The sequence below is a fragment of the Sorex fumeus genome, unplaced genomic scaffold (genome assembly GCF_029834395.1).
Source record: "Sorex fumeus unplaced genomic scaffold, SorFum_2.1 ptg000123l, whole genome shotgun sequence".
Taxonomy (NCBI): Eukaryota; Metazoa; Chordata; class Mammalia; order Eulipotyphla; family Soricidae; genus Sorex; species Sorex fumeus.
This window is the reverse complement of record NW_026606180.1, coordinates 6128624-6153344: the sequence shown is the minus strand read 5'-3', so window position 1 is coordinate 6153344 and position 24721 is coordinate 6128624. Positions and strand designations below refer to the sequence as shown.

General features: G+C 50.7%; 1 protein-coding gene across 1 annotated transcript; it reads right to left on the bottom strand.

The window, feature by feature from the left end:
- Window positions 1–332: 332 nt before the first annotated feature.
- Window positions 333–24461, bottom strand: PPIL1 (peptidylprolyl isomerase like 1). The gene is made up of 4 exons (XM_056137319.1): window positions 24368–24461; window positions 19950–20104; window positions 1941–2009; window positions 333–1422 (listed from the first exon to the last, which is right to left on the bottom strand). Exons 1-4 carry the CDS (start codon window positions 24421–24423, stop codon window positions 1202–1204), a joined length of 501 nt encoding a protein of 166 aa, XP_055993294.1. The 5' UTR covers window positions 24424–24461; the 3' UTR covers window positions 333–1201.
- Between the last annotated feature and the right edge of the window lie 260 nt (window positions 24462–24721).

Here is a 24721-nt window from a genome sequence, read left to right as displayed (position 1 = left end):
CAGGCGGTTCCTCCTCATCCGTGTCTTCTTCTGGTACCACCTTTCAAGTCTTAAATGCAGGAAGTCCACGGAAGAAAGACAGACTGAAAATGGTGTAAAGTTCTTCAGATGATCCTTGAATATTTCAGGTTAAAATGGCTGTTAGAACCTCCTACTACAAAATCTGAAATCAGTCCACAGCAGTGATTTCAACCATTAATGAATATTTATTTTGGAAGTGCCTATGTTTTACACAGATATAACTTCCTTTCACTTACCAATTCTCAAAAAAATCACAAATATCAAAACACACACACACACACACACACACACACACACACACACACACACACACCCCAAAGCTAACTTAACATATAAAATCTCCTATGTGGTTTCTCTAATGTCTATGTAAAAAAAAAAAAAAATTTATTTTTTCTTTTCAAAGTGGTGTTTCTCCTTTAAGAAAATACCCCTTTTTAAGGAAAATTCAGTCTGTCTTTATGCTCACTACAGATTTCTACTCCTTCCCGAGGGAAAAAAATGGCCAATGCTTCTGTTTCCTTTTAATAAATTCGCTTCTCGATTATTACACATTATCATTCCCCACTTGACACCTTCCCAGAAATTTGATTGTTGGATGCAGTTCTCATTTGGCAAAAATTCAACATGGCTTTGCGTGGGCTGTCTAAGTGTCAGAAACAGCAGTGCGGATGCTCTGGTTTGGAGAGAGAGGCGTACATTCCCTGGAAGAATGAACGAGGGAGACCGAAGCAGGGCGTGCCAGCGTTGGGAAGGCTGACAGACACTACTTGGGTTGGAATTCTGAGGCTGTCGGCTATCAATGGCTGCAGTGTAGGCCAGAATATGAATCCCTGCAGAAAGTTTGGTTGGGGACTCTGGAAGCACAGCCTGCTTTGTCGCGGTCCACAGGTGCCAGAGCAGACGTGCACAGGAGCAGGGAGGGCCGCTGGCCAGGAGCAGTCAGCTGTGAATGTTCACGTGTGAGCACTTCTGCGGGGCACGGGGAAATCACGCTGAACACGGGGCAAGAGAAGAGGCATCACGTTGAAACACACTTCTGTCCCTAACTCACCGAGACCCCCGGGCTCCTTAGCACCATGACTGTGAGGCCAAAATGAAGTTCTGAGTTGTGCAGATTCTCAGTCATCTGGAAGCTGATTTGCTGGGGCCACCTCGGGTCAGGGACCGGGGGGCAGCAAATCTACCCGGAAGGGTACGCCTTAATGATCTTGACATCGTCCACTGGGCGGTCCTGCGAGTTTGTTTCCACCATTCCCACTCGATTCACCATTCCTATGCCTTGGCACACGCGGCCAAAGATGGTGTGTTTGCCATCAAGCCACTGGGTGGGAGCCAGGGTCACGAAGAACTGGCTGCCGTTGGTGTCGGGTCCTGCGTTGGCCATGGCGAGGATTCCGGCTCCTGGGAAGAAAAGGGAAGAGACAAGAAGAGGCGGAGGGGACCCCCGACAGCTTGAGTCTGGAGCTGCTTATACCACCCTGGGGACCCAAAAAGCCAGACTTTGTCCTGTCCTCAGTCATCAACTCTCTGACTCCCCCAGCTTGTGTGTATCCCTGTACCAGCCTGGGGGGGAATGCTGGCCTATCTTTCCAGTCTCTTTATGCTGATCCCCACTGGCTGCTGGATCCCGATCCCCATAACTCTCAACACCCAGTAGGTCTCCTGCTTCTGTGAAGAGACATGTCTATTCCCAGTTGAGACCATCAACACTCGACACTCAGACCCGCGCCCCGATGGCTGGGAACTCAGCGAGGCACTCCTTTCTCTAATCTGCCGGGGCTCCTTGAGGCACCTCAGCCGGGCAGCTGCATGGCACTGTGCCATGGTGTCAGGCACCCACCCTGGATCGCAGCCAGCACGGAAGCTTTTCAGACCACTCTCCCCTCTTCCCACCCGGTCCAGCCACATGACAGGCTTACCGGTGAATTTCAAATCCGGATGAAGCTCGTCTTCAAACTGCTTACCGTAGATGGATGCACCGCCTCGACCTGCCAGATCAGAGAGAAACCCATCAGCCACCCCACATTCTACCTCACAGCGGGAACGACGCCCGAGGTCAAAGCACTTCTTTGGTGTATCGCTGTCACTGCATCACTGTCATCCTATTGGTCATCGACTGCCTCGAGCAGGCCCCAGTAACATCTCCTTCGTCCTAGCCCTGAGATTTTAGAAAGTGCCACATTCGAGGCTCTTTCAGGGTCAGGAGAATGAGACCCATCATTGTTCCTGGGTTTTGGCATACTGAATACGCCACGGGGAGTTTGCCAGACTCTGCCGTGTGGGCAGGATACTTCCGGTAGCCTGCCAGGTTCTCTGGAGTAAGAACTAGATAATCCTTTGGTGTAAGGAAAGGAAGAAGCAGTGAGCACACCTAGACCCCTGCGAGCGATACTGTCACCAGCAGAGCCAAACACTGATGTGGCACATTCAAATCACTGGTTTGACATGATTTAGGTAAGACGTTTCTTTAAAATAGAAAAAAAAAGGTGTTTTTTTCGCTGCTTATTAAAGTAAAGCAGGCTGATTGCCAAAAACATATTGAAGAAGAACATTAGCAAAAGAATATTAAAGTCCCCTGTAACCTAACTACCGTTCCTAGTGTGATATGGGGTTTTTTAAATGAGTGTTCAAGATAGGAGTGGCCCCAAGTCTTAGCCCTCTGCCTACGACAGACTTGCTCGGCCATCAGCAGTCGCTCCTGCTAGGTGCAGGTCTGCCTCCGAATCCTTCCCCAACACAAAAATCCAGGGAGCCCCCTGAAATGGATCCGAGAGAGACAAGAATCAAAACTCATTTGCTGTTCTTACCCAGATGAATAAAAAGGAAATTCACCAGGTCTATGAAAACGTGCCTGGAAAGAAAGAAGGGCCCCGAGAAGTGACAATGTGACACAGAGGACTTGCTCAGCAGGCAGAAAGCACCTGGGCAGAGAGGAAAGCCAGGAGCTGGAGAGCAGGAAGAGCCATAGCACGGGAAGGCCCGCCCGGAACACCCCCACCTGCTACTGATGTTCTGTCTACAAGAGGGGCGTGCTGTACAGGCACACAGGTTTTATTTCTAGAGCAAGGTGGTAAGTCATAGTGTTATAGACGGGTTTCAAAGAAAATAAAAGGGCTCAGAGAACCGAACTCTCCTACAATTCTTTTAAGTACTTTTTTTGGGGGTGGGGGGTAGGGCACCCTTAGCAGGGCTCAGGGCTCACTCCTGGTGGTACTCAGGGTGCCAGGTTCGAGCCTGGGTTAGCCGTGTGCAAGGCAAGTACCAGACCCACTGCTGAACTATTGCTCTGGTCCCTCCTCCTGATGAATTCGTTAATCGACCATAAGCCCTGTTGAACTCCTATTTCTCCAGGTTGGCCAGTCAAGACAAGCAGCCTGGAACTGAGTGAACATGCTTGCGTCTGCTTCTCTGCTCGCCTGGCAGCCAGAAATCAGCCCAGATGGCGCTCACCTCCTTCCCAGCCTGCAGCGGAAGGAGCATGTTTAAAGCAACATGTTCACCCCTGGAGGACCCCGGGCCCACCTCGGGTGTTTCCATGGTGAAGTCTTAGCTCTACCTTTCAGGACGCACCACTGCAGGGAGCCTGTCAAGGCCCCCCCATTCTCATGTGAGGAGCCATGGGGGTGAACCCTAACAGACTGAAGGAAACCTCCCACCTGCCTACCTATGCTTCTGGAAATTTACTCAACTACCAGATTAAAAATTCCAACTGGCTAGCTATCCCCGAACAGCAATTATGTAACCAAGAAGTTCCCTCTAATGACACAGACACAGTTTTTGCCAGGCGAGGAGGGAGAAGAGGTAGCAGGTGTTGGTGGAATGGGCTTGTGCTGAAGAGGAGCGGAAAGGGCTGTGGGGACAGACTGAGGGAATGAGCTGAGCTGAGGGGCCTGAGTGGCAGCACAGCAGAGAGGGTGTCTGCCTTGTATGCTGCAGAACCCAGGTTCAATCCTCAGCATCCTGTATAGTGTCCCCCAAGCACTTCCAGGAGTAATTTCTGAATGCAGAGCCAGGAGTAACACCTGAACCCAAGAAGCACCCCCAGAGGCTGGAGAGATAGCACGGTGGGTAGGGTGTTTGCCTTGCATGCGGCCGACCTGGGTTCGAATGCCAGCATCCCATGTGGTCCCCTGAGCACCGCCAGGAGTAATTCCTGAGTGCAGAGTCAGGAGTAACCCTTGAGCATCACCGGGTGTGACCCAAAAAGGAAAAAAAAAAAGGCACCCCCCCAAAAAAAAAGAGCTGAGTTGAGGATGCAGGTCAGAAGCGTGTGGGTCCAAAGGAAGCTCAGGGCAGCCAGAAGGGAAGGCCTAGAACCTGCCGTCTTGATGTTTCTGCCCTCTTCTCTTCCAAAAACGGAGTGAGACCTACCTCCTAAGTGGCAGCACAGACAGGAAAGAACTATGGGATGGGCCCACCAGGAGTCAGTGGTGACGCCCGGGGCCGTAAGACTCAGAAGGCAAAGAAGAAAGGACAGACCAAGCCCCACTAGCTCCAACTGGTTTGGGCCACCACGGCCCCACCGACCCTTTTTATAACTTACTTCAACTCGGTAGTGTCTGCCACAAAATGTCAGAAAGACAAATAGTTCCCACCCAGATAACCCACCCAAATATTCCTCTGGGCATGCGGCGTGGGGGGAGATGGCCAGGGGACCGGGGATGATGAAAGGATTCTCCAGTGCACAGCAGGCTAGAGATGTGATGACTGACAAAACCAACCAACCACTTGGAAGTTTTGCAGCCAAAAATTAACTCCACCCTCTCAAAAGTTCTTTCACTTTACGGACATGTGTTTTAAATAATTTATTCAAAGTACTGAATATTTCAGGGCTGGGGCGACAGCACAGCGGGTAGGGCGCTTGCCTTGCACACGGCAGACCCTGCTGCCCCGGGTTCGATTCCTCCACCCCCCTTGGAGAGCCCGGCAAGCTACCGAGAGTATCCTGCCCACACGGCAAGGCCTGGCAAGCTACCTGTGACGTACTCAATAAGCCAAAAATGGCAGCAACAAGCCTCACAATGGAGACGTTACTGGTGCCCACTCGAGCAAATCGATGAACAACGGGAGGACAGTGACACAGTGCACTGCTATTGAATATTTCAGACATTCAAAAGATACAAAGAATAATGACAGCTTTTCTTGTGTCCCCCAGCCCCCATCCAATATAAAGTACGGCAAATCTAGTCCAAGACCACAAGCATCTCTAAAGCCATCTTCCCAACCGCCCAACCGTAACAAATGCTTTGAAGAATCAAGCACTTAGCCCTTTTCAGGCAATCTCTCTTCTGACCGGAGCCTGCCGTTTTCCTTTTTACTACTTCCGTAAGCTTCAGAAGAAAGTCTATGGTTTTCATTTTCTATTTTTTTCACTTGTTTGGGGTTCATACCCATACCCACTGTGCTCAGGCTGTGTTTTGAGCCAACTCCTGGCTCTGGTGGGGCTTAGGAACCACATGAGGTGCTGGGGATCAAACCCAGAATGGCCACATGTGAGGCAAGCACCTCAGCCTCTGTACTATTACTCCAGTCCCCGGTCACTCATTTTCTTTCTTGTTTTTTTGGTTTGTTTGCTTATCACAGTGCTGGGGATCGAACCCAGAGCCTTAAACATGTGAGACGTGTGCTCTACCACTGAACCGCATTCCTAGCCCACAAATACATAAAAATTTTGGTTTTCTGGACCACACCAGTTGTGTGCAGGGCTTAATCCTGGCTGTGTCCAGGGATCGCTCCTGTTGGGGCTCAGGGGGACCATATGGGGTACCAGGGATTGAACCCAGGTTAGCCACGTGCAAGGCAAGTGCCCTACCCACTGTACTACCACTCTGGCCCATTTTCAGTTTCTTAAAACAAAATCCCACTTTTCCCTATTCCCAACAGTCTCCTCTCTTCCTTCCTTCCCAGCGCTGACAAGCTGGACTTAGGGGCCAAGGAAATGTCTCAACGGGATGGAACAAAGGCTCTGGCTGAGGGAGAGGCCTCTGGACACCACAGGGTGGGGCTGTCACACAAAAGACAATGAAGAAGGACTGGTGGTCCCTAGCGCGTGGCACAGCACACTCGCTGGATCCAGCCCCTGGTACCACACATGCACACACACAAAACAGCTATGCCACCACCGTGTCATGGGATTGTTAGAAGAATTACAAATGCGGAAACATACGAAAGTCAGGGGGAGTAGACAGGAGGCGAACACAGAATCACGCGCCCCTTTAACTGCAGTAACCCAAGAAGTGGAGGTGGCTCCATCTTGGGAGTCTGTCTGCCTGGGCTGATTCCAGTTCCTCTGCTCTCAGTCCCCAGCCACTGGCACACTGTTCTGTGCTCCGTGTGAATTATCTTGCTTCTTTCACTGAGAAAACAGCAGAAGAGAGCTTTCACAAGATCCTATCACCAAATCCACTTTCTCCCTCTCCCCATGTACCTTCCCTTGTCACCAACGCACTGTGACAATTTCACTACCACATTCCTAATCCCATTCACTTTTCTTTCCCTCTGTCCCAATGAGTACCAGCTGCCATGCCCACTATCCCAGGGCAGGCAAGGACGCAATCAAGGATTTTTTCTCAGCACCAGCTACCAAGTCCGGGTCCCAGTACTTGGGGCAGGATCTGTGAAAGTGCTCAACCTTTAAAGAGTACAGAAACTTCTGTCCCGCCCCTCCATGCCCAGCGGGGCTCAGGGCTTACTCCTAGGTGCTCAGGGAATCATGTGTGGTGCCAGGGTTGGCCACGTGCAAGGCAAGAGGTAGTTCCCACTGCTCTACCTCTCAGGCCTCTTACCAGTTTTTCTTTCTAATGGATATTGCCAATCGGCTTAAAAACAAGTTACTAAGGGGCCAGAGACAAAGCAAAGCGCTTGCCGTGCGAGTGGTTGACTCAGGTTCCATCTCCAACATGCCATATGGTGCCCCAAGCGCCACTAGGAGGCATCCCTAAGTGCAGAGCCAGGAGCAGCCCTGAGCACTGCCAACTGTAGCCCCCCAAACAAGCAAAAAACCATGCTATTGACACTTCCCATCTTAAAACTTAAAAAACTGCCTTCAAAAGCTCCCCCTACTTCTTCCTTTGCATCCTTCACAGAAAAATTCCAAAAAGCTCTCAACAGGGTGGGATGATAGTCCAGAGGGTAAAGCATTTTGCTCTGCACACAGCCAAGCTGGGTTCAACATCCCGCACGCATGTGGTCCCCCCATAAGCAGCACCGGTGTGACACTATCCCCCTCCACACACACACACACACACACAGAAGACAAAAACCTCCCGACACCTGGTGCATCCGCTTCCTCTCCTGTCACTTAAACACTCTCCTTTCAGACTTTCTGGTCTCACCATACCACGCGAACTGTCAAGCGTTATCAGTGACTTTCCTGTCACGGATTTCAATTGTCGACTCTCAGATCTCACTCGGTTCCTAAGCAGCGGCTGACAGTTGGTGTCACCCTCCTTGAAGCACGCACGGTCTGTTTGGTTTCCATGACTACGTTCTCCTGGTGCTCCTCCCACCTGATCGTGGCGCTCCTTCCCGCCCCCTTCCCTGGCAGGTGTTCGGCCCGCACAGCTGAGCTGCGTGAGGACGTCCCACCTGCTCTGCCTCCGTGCACATGTGCGACCGCGATAAATCTCTTCACTGCTGTTTCGGCATCTGCTCCCCAAAGGACCAGAAACAAAACAACTGCTTTCACCTCAATCAAACAGGTGTTTTTTTAGATCTTTCTCTCGCTCTCTTTTTTTTTGAGGGGGTCACAGTCCCCTATAAGTCTAACTTCACTAGGACAAGGGCCAGCTGATCTCGGGGCTTTCCCCAGCCCTGCTTCTCCTTTCCACAGGGGCCGATTCTCCAGGAAGAAGCTAGGGGATTCTTTGACATCAAGCACATCAAAGCACACAGCTGCTCAAAGTCCTCCAAGGACATTTCATCCCACTTAAGGCAAAGCCCAGAGTATTCACTGTGGCGTGTAAGACTCCATCCCCCGGTGCTGTTTGATGTGCCCTAGTCAGCTCTGCCCTGCCACTGCAGTGACACCTGTCTCCATTCTGCTGCCTGCTGAGTACACTGTGCTCCAAACTCCGAAGGCTGCTGTCTCACGGCCCCTACGTCCCCTTCAGAGCCCCGCTGGAATGAACCTCACCCGAGAGGCCTTCCGTCACCACACTGCCCACAACAGCAGCATCCTCGCTCTGGTTTTCAACTCAGGGCTTCTCTGCCCCCTAAGGACACGAAACGGAATGTGTGCAGGTATTTTTGGCTGTCACAGCTGGGAGGTTCTACTGCTATCTAGTGGGCAGAGGTCAGGAAGACAGCTCAACACCCCACAACGCGCAGAAGAGCTCCTCGACAAAGAATCACTCAGTCCCAAATGGTCAACAGTGCCAAGGCGAAGAATCCCTTATGTCACATACATCTTTTGTCCCCAGATCATATGTCAGGATCTGTTGGCACATCATCTACTAATTTGTTTTCTGCTAGAATGAGAGCCCACGAAGCTTCTCTTCTCTCTTCTTTTTCTTTTTGGTTTTTGGGCCATCCTTGGTGGTGTTTATTCCTAGCTTTGTGCGAGGCAAAGGTCCTACCTGCTGTACTAACTCTCTGGTCCTCTTTTTTCTCTTTCTTGGACCACTCCTGGCAGTGCTTGGGGAAACAAGTGGTGCAGTGGATCAAACCCACGTCTTCTGCATGCAAAGCATGCACCCCAGTCTTTTGAACTATCTCCCTAATTTTTATTCTTAGTGGTGTGGGATCAGACTTAGGGCCTTACACAGGCAAGACAAGTTCTCTACCAGAGTCATCCCCCAGCTGATCATGGGGCCTTCTTACTCATAAACAATGCCTGGATTATGGTAGGAGTACGACTATCACTTGTTAGGTGAATTAGAAACCAAAGTAAATTACAGACACACCATTTGGATTTTTGTTTGTTTGGGGGCCACACCCAGCAGTGCTCAGGATTTACTCCTGGTTCTGCTTGGGGGAACCCAGAATGGTCCCAGGGATCAAGCCCCGCTGGCCATGTGCAAGAAAGAGCCCTACCCTCTGCACTGTGCCCCAGCCCCCACACACATTTCTCTGAATTTCTATTTTCTCCCAGCCTATGCAAACCATGGTACAAACATCAGTTTATTTACCCTCACCACAATGCCCTGAAGTGCACAGAACCGCATTTCCATTACCAGTAAGCCTCAGCCAGTTGTGTAACATTTATTAAATGTCTGCGAGAAACCAAGACCCAATCCCAAACCTGCCAAGTTCCACAATCCACATCACCCTGTTATACACCACCACGGTAAAATCTCACATATTTTCCTTCGATCAGACTCAAGAGGCCCAGGCGGTCCCCAGGATGATGCTAGACGTAACCGGAGCTCCTGTCTGGAGTCTCCAAGGACCAGCCTGAAGGTCTCACCTACACTGGGCACTCTACCCCAAAGTGCTCCTTCACTGGCCCCGAAACAACCAGCTCAGGAGCCTTAGAAATCACACCCTGGGCCAGAGATAGTACTGGGGTAAGGCACTTGCCTTGCACACAGCTGGCCTGGGTTCAATCCCCAGAACCAAACCAGGATTTCTGAGCGCAGAGCCATGAGTAACCCCTGAGCATTGCTGCGTGTAGCCCCCCCAAACAAAACAAAAACCCAGAAATCACGCCCTGCACATCTATTCCGGGCATGCCAAGATGGCTGGGTATGTTACAAGAAACGTCTCAATCCTGAGACCCATGTCCGGGTGGTGGACTCCACAACAGTTCTCGGGCCTCGGGCAGGCATCCTGTCTTCTTCCTCAACTGAAAAGCCCCTTCCCTCAAACATCTCGGAGTTGAACTTCCCATTTCCTTCGGGGCCCACTTCAAATACGCCTCTTCCCATCTGCATTTTTCCCCCTTAATATGAAATTCCACTCAACACCATACGCACGATCCACAAAACATCTGTGTACTTATTATTTTCTAGCCTTATCCTATAAGATCTTATCTTATCATTACGTATTAGTATTTTCTAACTGTGTCTTATAATGAACATCTTGTCTTCCTGGTGGGGCACAGAGGTCCGCCACGGAGAGGAAAATGCTGTGTCTCCTAACACGTCCTAGCGCCCACAGCAGCCTTGGCATTGCACAGAATACCCAGCAGATCCCCAGCAAATATGCATCAGAGGAATAAAATTAACTACTACAAGCTTCAATAAGCCCAACTGTAGGTGTTCCTGGGGCTGCCGTGAGGAGTGACGAGGCAGAGTGCCGCCCCTCGTAATCAGCATGCAATTAATCGCCGCAATCACAGCGAGCCCTGAGAGGCTGAGTGTCGAGTGGGAAGACCTGCAGGAAGAGCTGAGCGGATGCCACGCCTCAGAGGGGGAGAGGAAGTTAGAAGCAGCAGATAAAGGCATTCAGAGGGCGAAGAAAAGAGCCAGTGTAGAGTAATGACAAGAGAAATTTCAAAGAAAAATGTCAAAATTAGGCAGGGGTGGCCAGAAACGCTACAGGGGAAAGGACTGCATGCAGCCAACCCTGTTTTGATTCTCAGCACCTGATTTAGTCCAAGCACCACCTCCAGCCACGGACCTCCCCAAGCACCACCTGGTATGACCTAGAGCCACCACCAGGGTGGTACTTGTGACCCCGATATCACAGGGCCTGGCAGTCCTGAGACCTACGGCGCTTGCATGGACCACTTAGCACCGCTTGGGAAGTTTCTCCACCGATACAATCAAGCAGAGGACTAGAGTATGGAAGTTAAGGAACATGTCTAGAGTATGGAAGTTAAGGAACATGTCTAACATGTTTGGCCCAGCACCACGTGGCCCCCAAGCACTACTCGGTTGACCCAGGTCATCCCTGGCACCGCAACGCCCGACTTCTCACACACCCAATTGGTCAAGAATTTCCAGAAGGCCTGGGCATCCCCCCGGCCCAAGTTTATTAAAAATAATAATAATAAAATAAAATGAAGCAGGAAGTCAAAGAGTATTTGAACTGAGGGAACACAGAGTGAAAAGCTCTGGACAGAGTGATTGGAGTTATCAGGCTATTGTGGGGAGGGGGTTCCCAGAGAGAGAAGCACGATGTGTGATCAACTCGCTGAAGTGGCCAGGAGGCCACAGGCTGCTCATCTAAGATGATCAGCAAATGTCACCTAACCAGCTTGTGGTCCACTCGAGGGACCCATGACACTGAACTCCCTCTGCTTCCCACCACAGACCCTCCAGCAGACTCTCAATCCCTCAGACTCCAGACGAGATACAATCATTTGGAAATCTTTTCAGTAATTCAGTTTTATTTAACTTACGTTATTGGATGTGTGACGCTGTGAAGGATGTGTACCCACTGAACTTGAGAAATACAGAGGAGTTCTGACATGAGCAACACATATGAGTTACCACTGATTCTTTTTTGGGGGGGTGGGGGAGAATGGGGAGGAGGGTTGAGCCACACCCAGCAGTGCTCAGGGCTTACTCCTGACTGCACTCAGGGATCACTCCTGAGGACCATATGCAGTGCCAGGGATCTGCAAACTGAACCCAGGTGAGCTGGTGCAGGTCAAGTGCCCTACTGCTGTATTATCTCTCTGGGTCAACGACTGATTCTGTCCACTACACATAAACTCCCTCAGCTCCACTGCTGTGGTGAACTAAAATTTTTATTTTGTAACAATAATGACCTAGTTCAATTCCTCTGCCCCTCTCGGAGAGCCCGGCAAGCTACCAAGAGTGTCTAACCCCACGGCAAAGCCTGGCAAGCTACCTGTGACGTATTCCATATGCCAAACACAGTAACAACAAGTCTCACAATGGTGACGTTACTGGGCCTGCTCGAGCAAATCGATGAACAACGGGAGGACCGTGACCATTGAACAATAATGAGAGTCAGGAAAAGAAGTATAATAGTATATTAGGATACTTCCAGTAAAGAATGGGGTCAAGCAGGATTAGACTCTCCCACAGTACCAAAGACAGTCAAAAATTGAAATAAAAAAAGGAAATCTACACACACACACACACACGCCAGAAAGATAGTAAAGGTCAAGGTGCTTGACTAGTATGCTGCTGTAGCTGTGGTCTTGACTCAAATCTTGGCACTGCAAAAAGCCAACCCTGCAAGCACTGCCAGGTGTGGCCCCTAGGTACAGAGCCAGGAGTGTGGCTCCTGAGCACTACCACATGTGCCCCCAGCCCCCCACCATTCCACCACCCACCTGAATTACAAAATTCACCAGTAGGCCAGAATTAAGCATAGCAGGTAAGGCACTCGCCTTGCAAGCAGCTGGCCCAGTTCCCATCTCTGACAGCACACATGGTCCCCCAGCCCCACCAGGAGCAAAGGTTCCTAAGCCAAGAGGCAGGAGTAAGCCCTGAGCAGAGCCAGGCGTGGTCACAAAACAAAACAGAACAAAAGAAAACCGAGTTCACCAGCAGCAACCAGTAAGAAAAAGAAAACAAAGTGATGTACCAAATTCTGAAAACAGGCAGTCAAGGATGGGGCTGGAGGGAGAGTCCAGTGTGTAGGACGCTTGCCCGGGCCCAGACTAGGCTCAATCCCCGGCACCCCATCTGGGTCCTGACCCTCAATAGCAGTGATCCCCCTGAGTGCAGAGCCAAGAACAGGCCCTGAGCACAGCCAGGTTGAGCCCCGAAACACAAAAGGGTGAGGGGAGGTGAAGGAAGAGGCCAGAGTACACGGCTTAGGCATGTGGTGGGACAGATCATCATGCACCAGTCACTAGGGCGGGTGAGGAGACAAACGGGGCCATGACAGGGTTCGGAATACGTGACCCAAAAACATGGTACCCTGACACAGTGAGTATTTCACAGTGAAGGTATACTGAGAAACAGTAGGGGAAAAGGACTTTCTGGCTTTCCCCCAAGGCAATCATATGAGAGAGGTGTGAGAGGTGTCACCTCACGTGAGAGGTGCCCTGTGCCTGGAGGAAGAACACCAACACCCCCAGATGTTGGGCACCAAGCAGGATCCGAAGACGTGGGCCCTGCTGGGTTTTACCTGATTTGCTATATTCATCTCATCTCACACCCCTTTCATCCTATCAGAAGGGACACACACTGCAGATATGCCATGACAAACGAGGACAGAAAGAAAAGAAAGGTCGGAGAGAAAGATCTTAAGCCTCCGTCTGGGGACCAGGAATGGAGCTCCAAATCCTGAAGCACGTGCTTTGCATGATGGAAGCAGAGACCTGATTCCTGCCGCCACAAAGCCCCCTACACAGGGCCGGGGGGGATCCCCACACACTGTGCCAAGGGCGTCCTCTGAACACTGCCCTGTGTGGCTCCCAACCCACAAAACACTTCAGAATGAAAGACGGGGATACAGCTCAGCAACTGGGGCTGGAGCGATAGCACGGCGGGCATTTGCCTTGCACGCGGAGGACCCAGGTTCGATTCCCGGCATCCCATGTGGTCCCCTGAGCACCGCCAGGAGCAATTCCTGAGTGCAGAGCCAGGAGTAACCCCCCTGTGCATTGCCGGGTGTGACCTAAAAGCAAAAAAAAAAAAAAGCAACTGAGCTCTGACTATGTGTGCATGAAGTCCTGGGTTCTATTCCTGATACCATAAAAACAAACAACGCAGTCTGGGAAAAGCCATAATCCAATAAAGAACCTCTTCATGGCTGTCTACAGGTGATTCAATAAAATAATACAGTACAAGAAGAGTTTAGAAACAGTATCTCAACAGAACAAGGTGAAAAGAATGCAGAACTACAGAAACACTGCAAGCCAAATACCAATATGTAGCACCATAGCTCTGTCCTCCCTTTCTTCATCGATTTGCTCAAGGGGGCACCAGTAATGTCTTTATTGCGAGACTTCTTGTTACTGTTTTCGGCATATCGAATACGCCACGGGGAGCTTGCCAGGCTCTGCTGTGCGGGATGGAGGAATCGAACCCAGGTCGGCTGCGTGCAAGGCAAATGCAATACCGACATACTGTTAATAAATAAATTACAGTAGAGACATGACTAAAAATTGAAAAAGGCAGAGTATAGTCTTAGACTATTTCAGTGTAGGAAAAAAATGGAAAAGTACTTCACAGACTCAAAATAAATGTGCTAGATATGAAAGGCAAAGGTGATGAAACAAAGAATAACTTATTTCCCGAAATAGAAAACCCATAACAGAAAATATTCAGAAATACAAATAAAATATTTTCCCTGAGGACTGTAAGAGAGAGCTCAAAGAGCTGGATTCAAGCACACATTCTCGGAGCCCCATAGTTCAATCCCTAGCACCTCATGGCCCTGAACACTACCAGATTTTTTTTAAAAAATGTAGTATTGCTATTTATTCAGTCATTGATTAGGCTGATTGAATTGGGCATAAACTCCACCTACTTTCCCCCCCTTTTTTTTATAATTTTACTTACTGAATCACTGTGAGAGCAGTTACAAAGCTTTCGGGTTTAAGTCTCGGTCATACAACGAAACACCCGTCCCTTCACCAGTGCCCATTCTCCACCAACAAAAAACCCAGTATACCCCGATCCCACACCCTCCCCCTACCTGTGGGGCAGATGATTTCCACATTACTCTCTCTCTATTTTGATCACATTCAATATTTTGACACCAGACCCACCATTATTATTTGAGATTTTACCCCAACACTCAGATCTCCTGAAAAGGCAGCAGTAGACAATTTGTTTTCTACTGCTGGTTATGAATAACATATGATGTTCGCCGCAGTAGTGGCTGCGCGATTTTGGAATTCCAAAATTTTAACAATTAGATCTGGAGGGGTTTCTCCCAAAACCTGCTGGGTTCCAAGATTTGTTCCTGAGTCTCTGGGATCATGGCCATTAAGCAGCTTGATCAGAAGCCAGAGAGGCTGTTTGTGGGCAGAGACTCGGGGTCTCGTTGGGGAGGAAAGGGCCAGCTCCACCCCCATCCCTCGAGGCCCCACTTGTCTCATCGCTGCGGGCCCAAACCTGACTGTCCAATGACCTCTGGAGGATGGCGGTCACCGAGCTGCAAAGGGGGAGCAAGTGGAGGGACAGTACCCTTTCCCCCCTGGGGTGGCCGGGTGCTGGTAACCTACTGCGGGGACTGAACTATTTCTACCAAAAGTCGCAGGGTCCCAAGATTTGTTTTTGAATCTCTTTGATCAAGGCCATTAAGTAGCTTGATCAGGAGCCAGAGAGGCTGTTTGTAGGCGGTGACTCGAGGTCTCATTGGGGCGGGGAGGAAAGGGCCAGCTCCACCCCCACCCCTTGAGGCCTCGCGTGTCTCATCACTGTGGGCCCAAATCTGGCTGTCCAATGTTCTCTGGAGGATGGCAGCCACTGAGCCACCAAAGGGGAGCAGGCAGAAGGACAGCACCTTTTCCCCCCTGGGGTTGCCCGGCGACAGTAACCTACTGCAGGGTCCAGATGGATTTCTGCCAAAAGCTGCTGAGTTTCAAGATTTGTTTCTGAGTCTCTGGGATCATGGCCGTTAAGCAGTTTGATCAGGAGCCACAGAGGCCCCGTCTCTAATTATATAGCTGAGCCGGAGGTGGTTTGTGGGTGTGTCTCCCACATACCTAACTTTTGGCCATTTACTTTCTTGGTGAACTTTGCCCCAAGTTGTTGGGGTCTGGCCAAAGGCACAGCAGCAATTTGGGGGTATCTGGAAGTCTGAAGGCGCCATCAGGCTGCTGATGCACTCGCCTCACAGATACAGATTGACCTGCTGGCGGCATGAACACGGTTACCAGGTTGAACCTCTGAGTACTACCACATGTGGCCTGAGTCCCCAAGCCCTACAGGAGAGGCCCGGTGGGAGCCAGCAACAAAGGCCAGAACAATAAACCATCAGTCATGCACAGCTGGCTGGGAGTGGCCCGGACTGCCTGAGCACTGCCTGGTAGGCCCCTCTTTGGGGCCTGAGGAACCATATGGGATGCAGGGATCAAATCCGGGTCAGCCACATCCAAGTCAAGCTATCTCTCCGGCCCCTTATGACAAAAATTTTTGGTTCTGGTTTTGGGCCACATGTGAGGCCTTATTCAAGGCTCTGAGCTCAGGAATCACACTCCTCGTGGTATTCAGGGGACAATATAGGATTCAGGGATCAAACCTGGGTTAGCCACACACAAGGCAAGTGCCCTGCTGGCTGTACTCTCTGGGGCCCTCTATGACTGAATTTTATACAATTTTTCCCTGAAATAAAAAAAGGAATAAATTTGGCCTCAGTATTCTCCAAAGTCATACTCAAAACCACAAGGCAACAGACCAGAATTATTTTGAAAGATCCAAGGGACGAGTGTGCCCTAAGAGTAGAATACCTAGCCATGAACTTTTCCATATATGAAGCCAATAGGTGGGAATTCTCAACCGTGACTTAATATTTTTTATTTGTTTTATTTTAGGGCCACATCTGGCAGTGCCCAGGAATCACTCCTGCCGGGGTATGGGGCACAGGGTGCTGGGGTTCAATTCCAGGTGGGCCGTGTACAAGGCAAGTACTATCTCTCTAGTTTCTACTATCTCTCTAGTTCCTACGACTGAATTTTAAAATATAACATCTTCCTGGTAGCTAATATTCAAGAAGAAATTCTGCCCATTAGCAGAATCAAGAAGGCTGGTGCTGAGCACTTTCCTCACCAGAGCAGAGGGAATCACAAAGGAAGAATGAAGAGTGGCTGTGAGAGGGAGAACCAAAACCAGGAAAGCTATGGGAAGGGGGGTGGGCAGCAAGATAAAAATGAGGAGTCCTGAGGGTGGGTCGGGTGCCTGCCTTCAGCATCCCATTGGTCACCAGAGTCCACCAGGAGTGACCCTGAGCGCAGAGACAAGAGTAAGTCATGAGCATCATACATATATGTATATATATGAATAGCACCTTCCTGTGGTACTATCGCTCTGGTCCAACCTCTGGCCAACAGCAGTTAGGAAGCTTCTGAAGGTATGCTTATGAGAAATGGTCATTTTCTACTTGCCTATATATTTTTAATTTTTTTTTCTTTGGTTTTGGGCTGTACCTAGCTGTGCTCAAGGCTTACTCCTGGCTCTGCGCTCAGGGATCACTCTTGGCATTGCTGGGGATCAAATTAGGGTCAGGCACATGCAAGGAAAGCACATTACCCCTGTACTATATCCAGCCCCTTGCCTTTAAGTTCACGTAACCAAAAAAGAAAAAAAAAAAGATACCTTGGTCATAAAGGGTAAGACACTTGCCTGGCATTCATCAAACCCCAGTTCAATTCCCAGCCCTGAGTCTTGTCCCCCATGTATGGGTAGGAGTGATTCCTGAGTGCAGAGTCAGGAGTAAGCCCAGAGCATTACCAGGTGTGGTCCAAAGACCCAAAGTCCCCCCAGCCCTGAAAAGAAAAAAGACAGAAAACAGTTTATCTAAAGACAAAATAGCAGCTTATTTAAAGACAAAAGAGCAGGAGTGGGAATTAGCAGAGGGAAAATTAAGACTGAGAAGCAATTTGTGTCAAGGCCTGTCATTAAGCCCATCTAAATAATAACAACTCTGAAATTTACATCTTTAATTCCAAACCTTTCCTTGAACTCCAGACTCATGAAAGATCTGACAAAAATTTCAAACATAATGTGACTTGAAATCTAATCGCTGATCTTCCCCCTCCAAGACTATTATCTGAGCCTTTCCCATTTCACCAAATTCATGTCAAAAATCTTGATGTCAGGACCAGAATGACAGTACTTGCTTTCCACGTGACCAACATCACATATGGTCCCCAGAGCTGGCAAGAGTGATTCCTGAGCATTGCTGGGTGTGGCCCAAACCACACCTCTGCCCCCGCGCCCCCCCCCCCCGAAAAAACCCTGATGTCTTCTTTGACCACTTACTCACATGCTTATGGCCCCAATCCCATCTTAGCCTAGATGACCCTTGACCCCAGAGAATAGGGGGAAGGATAGAGAAGGAAAGAAATCAAGGAGGGCGCGAGAGTTGAACAGGAGGCAAAAGGGAGCACAGGTCAAGGAGATACGTGTACACTGGTGGAGTAAAGGAGTGGTCCAGCTAAATATCCAAACTACACTGAAAACATGAGATCCAAGCATCAATAACTAGGGGGCCCAGAGAGCTAGTACAGCAGGTAGGGTACTCACTTGCCCTGCATGCAGCAGACCCGATTCGATCCCCAGCACCCCATATGGTCCCCCAAGCACTGCGAGAAGTGATTCCTGAGTGCAGAACCAGGAGGAAGCACTGAACACTGATGGGTATGACCCCCAAACAAAACAAAAATAATTAAAAGGCAAAAACATACCCTGGGGCTGAAGAGATAGTACAGTGGGTAAGGAGCGTACCTAGATCCCTGGCAACACACAGGGTCTCTGAAACTTCATATGCAGTGATCCCTGAGCATAGAGCCAGGAGAAACACTGCAAAGTTTGGCCCCCAAAATAAACAAACATAACCTGAATCCAGTCACTTTTCATCACTTTCTCCACTATCAACCTAGTTCTACAACATATTCTGGACTAGATGACAAGTCTTCTAATTGGTTCTCTGCTCTCATTTTTGGGGGGGTAGTGCTGGGTTCTTGCACACATGCAATTCATGCAGCTCCAGCCCTTCAAGCCGCCATCTCTCTGGCCCCCACTCTCAATCTTAACCCCACATTTATTCCACAAACAGCAGCCAGAGTGACCTTTTCAAGGACCGGTCAGGGGGCCAGGGAGATAGTACAGTGGGTAAGGCACTTGCCTTTGTGTGACAAGCCAGGATTGAATCCCCAGCAATGGATATGGCCCCCCAAACACCACCAGGAGTGATCCCTGAGCAGAACCAGGAACAGCCCCCAAACAAACAAATTAATAATAAGCACAAGTCAGCTCATGCCAGTCCTCTGTTCGAATCTAAGAGTTCCGTCTTGTTCAAAACAAACCCAAAGTCTCCACTATGCCCCACAGGTCATACATAACCTCTGGTACGAGGCCTGCCTCAGGGCCTTGTGCTGCTCTTCCCAACAGTCAAGCCTAAGCTTCACAGCTGAATTTCATTATGAACTCAGCCCCCTTAGCATCAGAGTGGACTTTTCTGGGCTTTCTACAATCACAACCCCATATTCTTTTCCTGCTTTAATTACAGCAAAACATCTGTATCTTTGATCACAGCTTTATCACCAGAGCTTAAAAGAATAACTGAGAAAAGCATTTCCCTTTTCCCAAACAAACAAACAAAAAAAAAAAAACATTGGAAGTGATTTCTTTATTTCTAATCATCAGACTATCCTTGGCATTATAGTTCAGAAAAATACTAATTGCTCTTAGTAATACAGGGAAGTTATGAGAATTTCTGTTGAAAGTCTAGGAGTCAACCTCCAAGGACCCAAGCATTGTATCTGGACCCATAGCCGGGCCAAGTATAGCCAGGAGGGGCCCACAACTCCCTAAGCCAGAGAGGACCCCAAAATAAAGCCAAGCAAGAGAGATTTCTGGTCAGTTCCACATATGAAAAACTGGGGAGAAGGTTATGTACTAGAAAGGGCAGGACAGGGTCAGACCTAAAGAACAGTGGGCAGGGCACTTGTCTTGCACACGACCTACCGGGTTCAATCCCTGGCATCCCATATGGTCCCTAAGCACTGCCAGGAGTGATTCCTGAGTGCAGAGCCAGGAGGAACCCCTGAACATCGGCAGATGTGGCCCAATAACCGAAGGAAAAGAAAACGAAAGGTCAAAACAATTTGTTTTTGTGTTTTGAGCATCACACCCAGCGGCTTTCAAGGAGCTACTCTCAGTGTGGTGTTAGGGGACGATGCTGTGTCCGGAATGGACGCTTGGTCTTCCACAGGCAAAGCTCACTAGCCTTGTGAGTGATCTCCCTCACCCCAAAGGGCTGACATTCTGAAACAGGGTCTCAGAGTGGAGGAAGCCAGTCCCTTGTTTATGGACAGAGTTCTTTCTGGTCACCTTATGCCCAGCTGTTACCTCATCAGAGGTCAGAAGCGCATGTCAGCTTCACTGTACCTGTCCCTGTGGGGTCACCTCCTTGAATCATGAAGTCTTTGATGATTCGGTGGAATTTGGTGCCGTTGTAGTAACCCCGACGAGCCAACTCTGCGAAGTTCTTGCAGGTCTTCGGTGCATGTTTCCAGTACAGCTCCAGCACAATGATCCCCATGCTGCAGGAGAGGGCAAGGAGCACCCGTCAAGCACCAGCCACACCCGGGAGCCTACGGAACTGCTCGAGTGGCCATAAAATTGTGATAGCTGCGACATCAAAGTTCGTGCTTAGCAAAGGACACCAACATAATGCAAGTAGCGAACACTGGATTGAGAAAATCCTTTGAAAAAAACAAGCAGGGGCTTTGGGTTTTTCGTTATGTTGCTGTTGTTCATTTTTATTTGGGGCCAAACTAGCATGCTCAGGGGTTACTCCTGGCTCTGTGCTCAAGAATCACTCTTGGTGGGGCTCGAGGAACTACATGGAACGCCAGGAATCGAACCTGGGTAGACTGTGCATGTAAGGCAAGTACAGCCCTACCAGCTGTACTATCTCTCCAGTCCTGTTACTGGGTGTTTTGTTTTTTAAATGTTTGTAGTTGGGGGGTCAGCCGCGTGCAAGGCAAACGCCCTACTCGCTGTGCTATTGCTCCAGCCCCGACCAGGGCTCCGGCAGCCAAAGACCTCCAGAACCAGCCACCACCATGCTGAGACCACTCTCCACATGCATGAAGGTACCAGCAGAGGAACAAAGGCATGCGGGTCCTGGGGCTGAGATCTCCAAGCCTGCTCGGATCGGGGCTGAGCATCCTCCACCCAGATACTCCATAATCCAGTAGGCAGGGGTCACACCCACCAACTGGCCCCCTGGTGCTGTGTAATCCCATCAACGGCCAAGACCCAGACATCTTATTATCTCATCCTTACTTTGGACAAACTGGCAGGCTACTGAATATAACCTGCCCACACGGCAGAGTCTGGCAAACTCCCCGTGGCGTACCCAATATGTCAAATACCAGTAACAATGATGGGTCTCATTCTCCTAACCCTGAAAGAGCCTTGAATGTGGCACTTTTAAAAAAATCTCAGGGCTAGGACGAAGGAGACGTTACTGGGGCCGCTTGAGGCAATCAACGAACAACAGGATGGTCGTGATCGTGATCGTTGTGTATTTGGGGGGGGTCACGGACCAAACTCAAAGAGTTGAGTGTACACTTTGTATAATGGTGGCCTTGCCCGGTTCCCCAAACACCTCCTATGAGGCATAAACGCACCCCTCCAAAAGTATTACTTATCTCTGGGTTTTGGGCCACACCTGGCTTTGGTCAAGGCTTTTTCCTGGATATGTGCTCAGGGATGACTCCTGGCAGGCTTAGGGGGCCATATGGTGTACCAGATTCAAATCTGAATCAACCATTTGCAAGGCAAGCATCCCTCCCTCTGTGCTAAGGGGCGGGGGAAGGGAGTGGGAAACTAGGGACACTGATGATGGAAGGAAAGTCATACTGAGGTTGTACTAGTAGTGTTGGAACACTCAATACCTGGAACAACGGTATTGTGAACAGCTTTGTAAATCAGTGTTCAAAGTTTCATACAAAAAAGTTTTTTTAACGAATGACGTGGCTGGAGAGATAGTAGAGTGAGTGGGTAGGGAGCTGTGCACATGGCCAAGCTGGGTTCAATCTCCAGCATCCTAATACAAGCCCCTTGAGCACCACCAGAAAAACTCCTGAGTGCAGAGTCAGGAGTAACCCCTTAGCACTACCAGGGGTGGCTCAAAAACAAAAGAATACACCCTAACAGCCCCAAAACACAATGCAGAAAAGGCATTCTCACGCCTAATGTTCATTGCTGCACCATTCACAATACCCAAAATCTGGAAGGCAACCCAAGTATCCAAGAACAGATGGAATACTACACAGCTGTTGGGGGGGGAAATGGAGTCACGAGATTTGCGAATACATGGATGGTCACGGAGAACATCATGCTGAGCGAAATGAGTCAGAGAGAGGGTCAGACACAGAATGATCTCACTCATTTGCAAGATGTAAAGGAAATAGTAGGGCTGAAGCGATACTACAGCAGGCAGGGCGTTTGCCTTGCATGTGGCCAACCCGGGTTTGAGCCCCAGCATCCCATTTGGTCCTCGGACCACCTCCAGGAGTAATTCCTGAGTGCAGAGCCAGGAGTAAGCCCTGAGCATCGCTGGGTGTGACCCCAAAAGACCAACACCCCCCCAAAAAAAAAACCAAAAAACAATAAACAAAGACTATGAGGACTGGTCCTTAGCAGGCAACTTGCCGCAATGGGGGTAGGGTGGTTACAACAGAGAAGGGACTATTGACAATGATAGTGGAAAGTGATCACTTAACAAAAACTGGATACTGAAAGAGATATACATGATACCCTTTCAGTAACAGTATTGCAAACCACAGGATCTAAATGGATTTTTTTTTTTTAAAAAGGAGTGTCTGCCATAGAGGCAGATTGGGGGTACAGGAGGGGAATTGGGAACATTGTTTGTTTTACTTTTTTGGGGGGGTCACACCCGGCGATGCACAGGGGTTACTCCTGGCTCTGTACTCAGAAATTACTCCTGGTGGTGCTCACGGGGCCATATGGGATGCTGGGGATCGAACCCAGGTTGGCCACGTGCAAGGCAAATGTCCTCCTCTTGTACAATTGCTCCGGCCTGGAATTGGGAACACTGGTAGAGAGAAGTTGTCACTGGTGAAGGGAAAGGTGGCCCAACACAGTACACATGAAATTCAATCAAGAACAACTTTGCAAATTTGTATCTCACAATGACTTATATATAAAAAAAAAAATCTTACTACGGGGAGGCCAGAGAAATAGTTTCGGGGCTTAAGGTGCTTGCTTTGCATGCAGCCAACCATGGTTTGATCCCTGGCACCCCAGAAGGTCCCGCAGGACTGATTCCTGAGCACAGAGCCAGGGGTAGGACTGTAGCACTGCTGGGTGTGGCTCAAATCCCCTCACCCCACCCCACCCCAAAATAACCCATACTTAGGAAAAGCTGTTATTTTAGTGAAGCAAGGCAGTTTTTATTGAATGAAATTCACTTAGACGTGAGGGGAGAGAAAGGGAATACGTGTTCAAGAGAGCACACGTGCTTCTGCAGAGTGAAAAAAGCAGGCAGAAAGATGAGCTCCAGGGAGGACACAGGCTTGAGAGCAAGCCCGGAAAGCTGCATTTCTGCAGAGAAACAAAACACAGTGAAACATACAGTATGACCCGGAACTTCTATTTTCTGAGAACATAAGGGAAATTTTGTTACATACATAGAACAGGAGAACAAAGGGCGATTGCCTTGCACACGGCCAACCCGGGTTCGATTCCTCTCCGAGAGCCCGGCCAGCTACTGAGAGTATCTCTCTGGCACGGCAGAACCTGGCAAGCTCCCTGTGGTATATTCAGTATGCCAAAAACAATAACAAGTCTCCACTTGCTACTACTACTACTACTACTACTACAACAACTACATAGAACAGGATCTGGAGCGCCTTTTATTTCTCTCTCTAGGCTCCTACACTAAATGTTCATTTCCGGGGCTGGAGTGATAGCACAGCGGGTAGGGCGCTCGCCTTGCACGCGGCCGACCCGGGTTCGATCCCCAGCATCCCATATGGTCCCCGGGGCACCGCCAGGGGTAATTCCTGAGTGCATGAGCCAGGAGTGACCCCTGTGCATTGTCGGGTGTGAACCAAAAAGAAAAAAAACAAAAGGCGCCTACACTAAATGTTCATTTCCGGGGCTGGAGTGATAGCACAGCGGGTAGGGCGCTCGCCTTGCACGCGGCCGACCCGGGTTCGATCCCCAGCATCCCATATGGTCCCCGGGGCACCGCCAGGAATTAACTCCTGAGCGCAGAGCCCGGAGGAACCCCTGTGCATCGCCGGGCGTGACCCCCACTCCCCCCAAAAATGTTCATTTCCTTTTATTAAGAAAGTTGGCAGGTGAGTCCGAAGCGGGCGGCGGGCGAGCTAGCGGGGCGAGGCGCGGCTCCGCGTGGAGCTGCCCCTGGCCTGTCCCCGCTGCAGGTGGCCCGAGCGGCGGAACGTCCGTCCGGGGACGCGACTCCGGGAGGCGAGGCCCCGGGGCTCACGAACGCGCAAGGGGCGAGGGCGGCGCGGGCAGCGCGGGCAGCAGCGCCCGGACGGCGGCGGGGTCGGCGCGCGGGAGCCCGGGCAGGGCGCGTCGGGCACCGGCCCGGGGGCGCCCGAGCACGGACCCTGACCGGACACGGGCGCAGCAGCGCCGAGAGGCCGCCCGGGCCACGCGTCCCCGGGGGAACTGGTCACCTGTGCCCAGGGCGGCTGCCCGCGGAGCCGCCGTCCGTCCGCCGCGTCGCCGGCCGCGGGGGTCCGGCCAGCGAGGCCGCCCGCGTGCGCCGCCGGGCCAGCCCCGCCCGACCCCCTCACCTGGTCTCCAGGTACACGTTGGGCGGCTGCCAGGAGTCGGGGGGAATCGCCGCCATCGCGCAGCCGAGGAGCCGCGTCTCGCCGCGAGCGCCACTTCCGGTCTCGGGCGCAGGGGCCCGCCCCCGCCGCGCACACTTCCGGTTCCCGCGGGCTTCGGCCTTCGGGACCCGGGTCCGGGGACCCGGGAGCGCGAGGGCCTCCTGCAGAGCCGGGAAGCGGGGGCTGGCGGCGGGAGACGCCTGGCCACGAGGACGGAGGAACCGCGAGCTGCCGCTAGGGGCCGCCGCGCTGGCCACTTCCGCGCCACGGTCTGATTGGCTGGCTGAGGGGGGGAGGCGGGAACAGCCAGCGGCG

Excerpts from the sequence above, each read along its gene's own strand:
- PPIL1 (XM_056137319.1), bottom strand. The coding sequence starts at position 24,423 with ATGGCGGCGATTCCCCCCGACTCCTGGCAGCCGCCCAACGTGTACCTG. Across the intron at positions 20,105-24,367 it reads AACGTGTACCTGGAGACCAG|CATGGGGATCATTGTGCTGG; the intron begins GTGAGGGGGTCG and ends CCTCTCCTGCAG. Across the intron at positions 2,010-19,949 it reads AGGTGACCCCACAGGGACAG|GTCGAGGCGGTGCATCCATC; the intron begins GTACAGTGAAGC and ends CTGATCTGGCAG.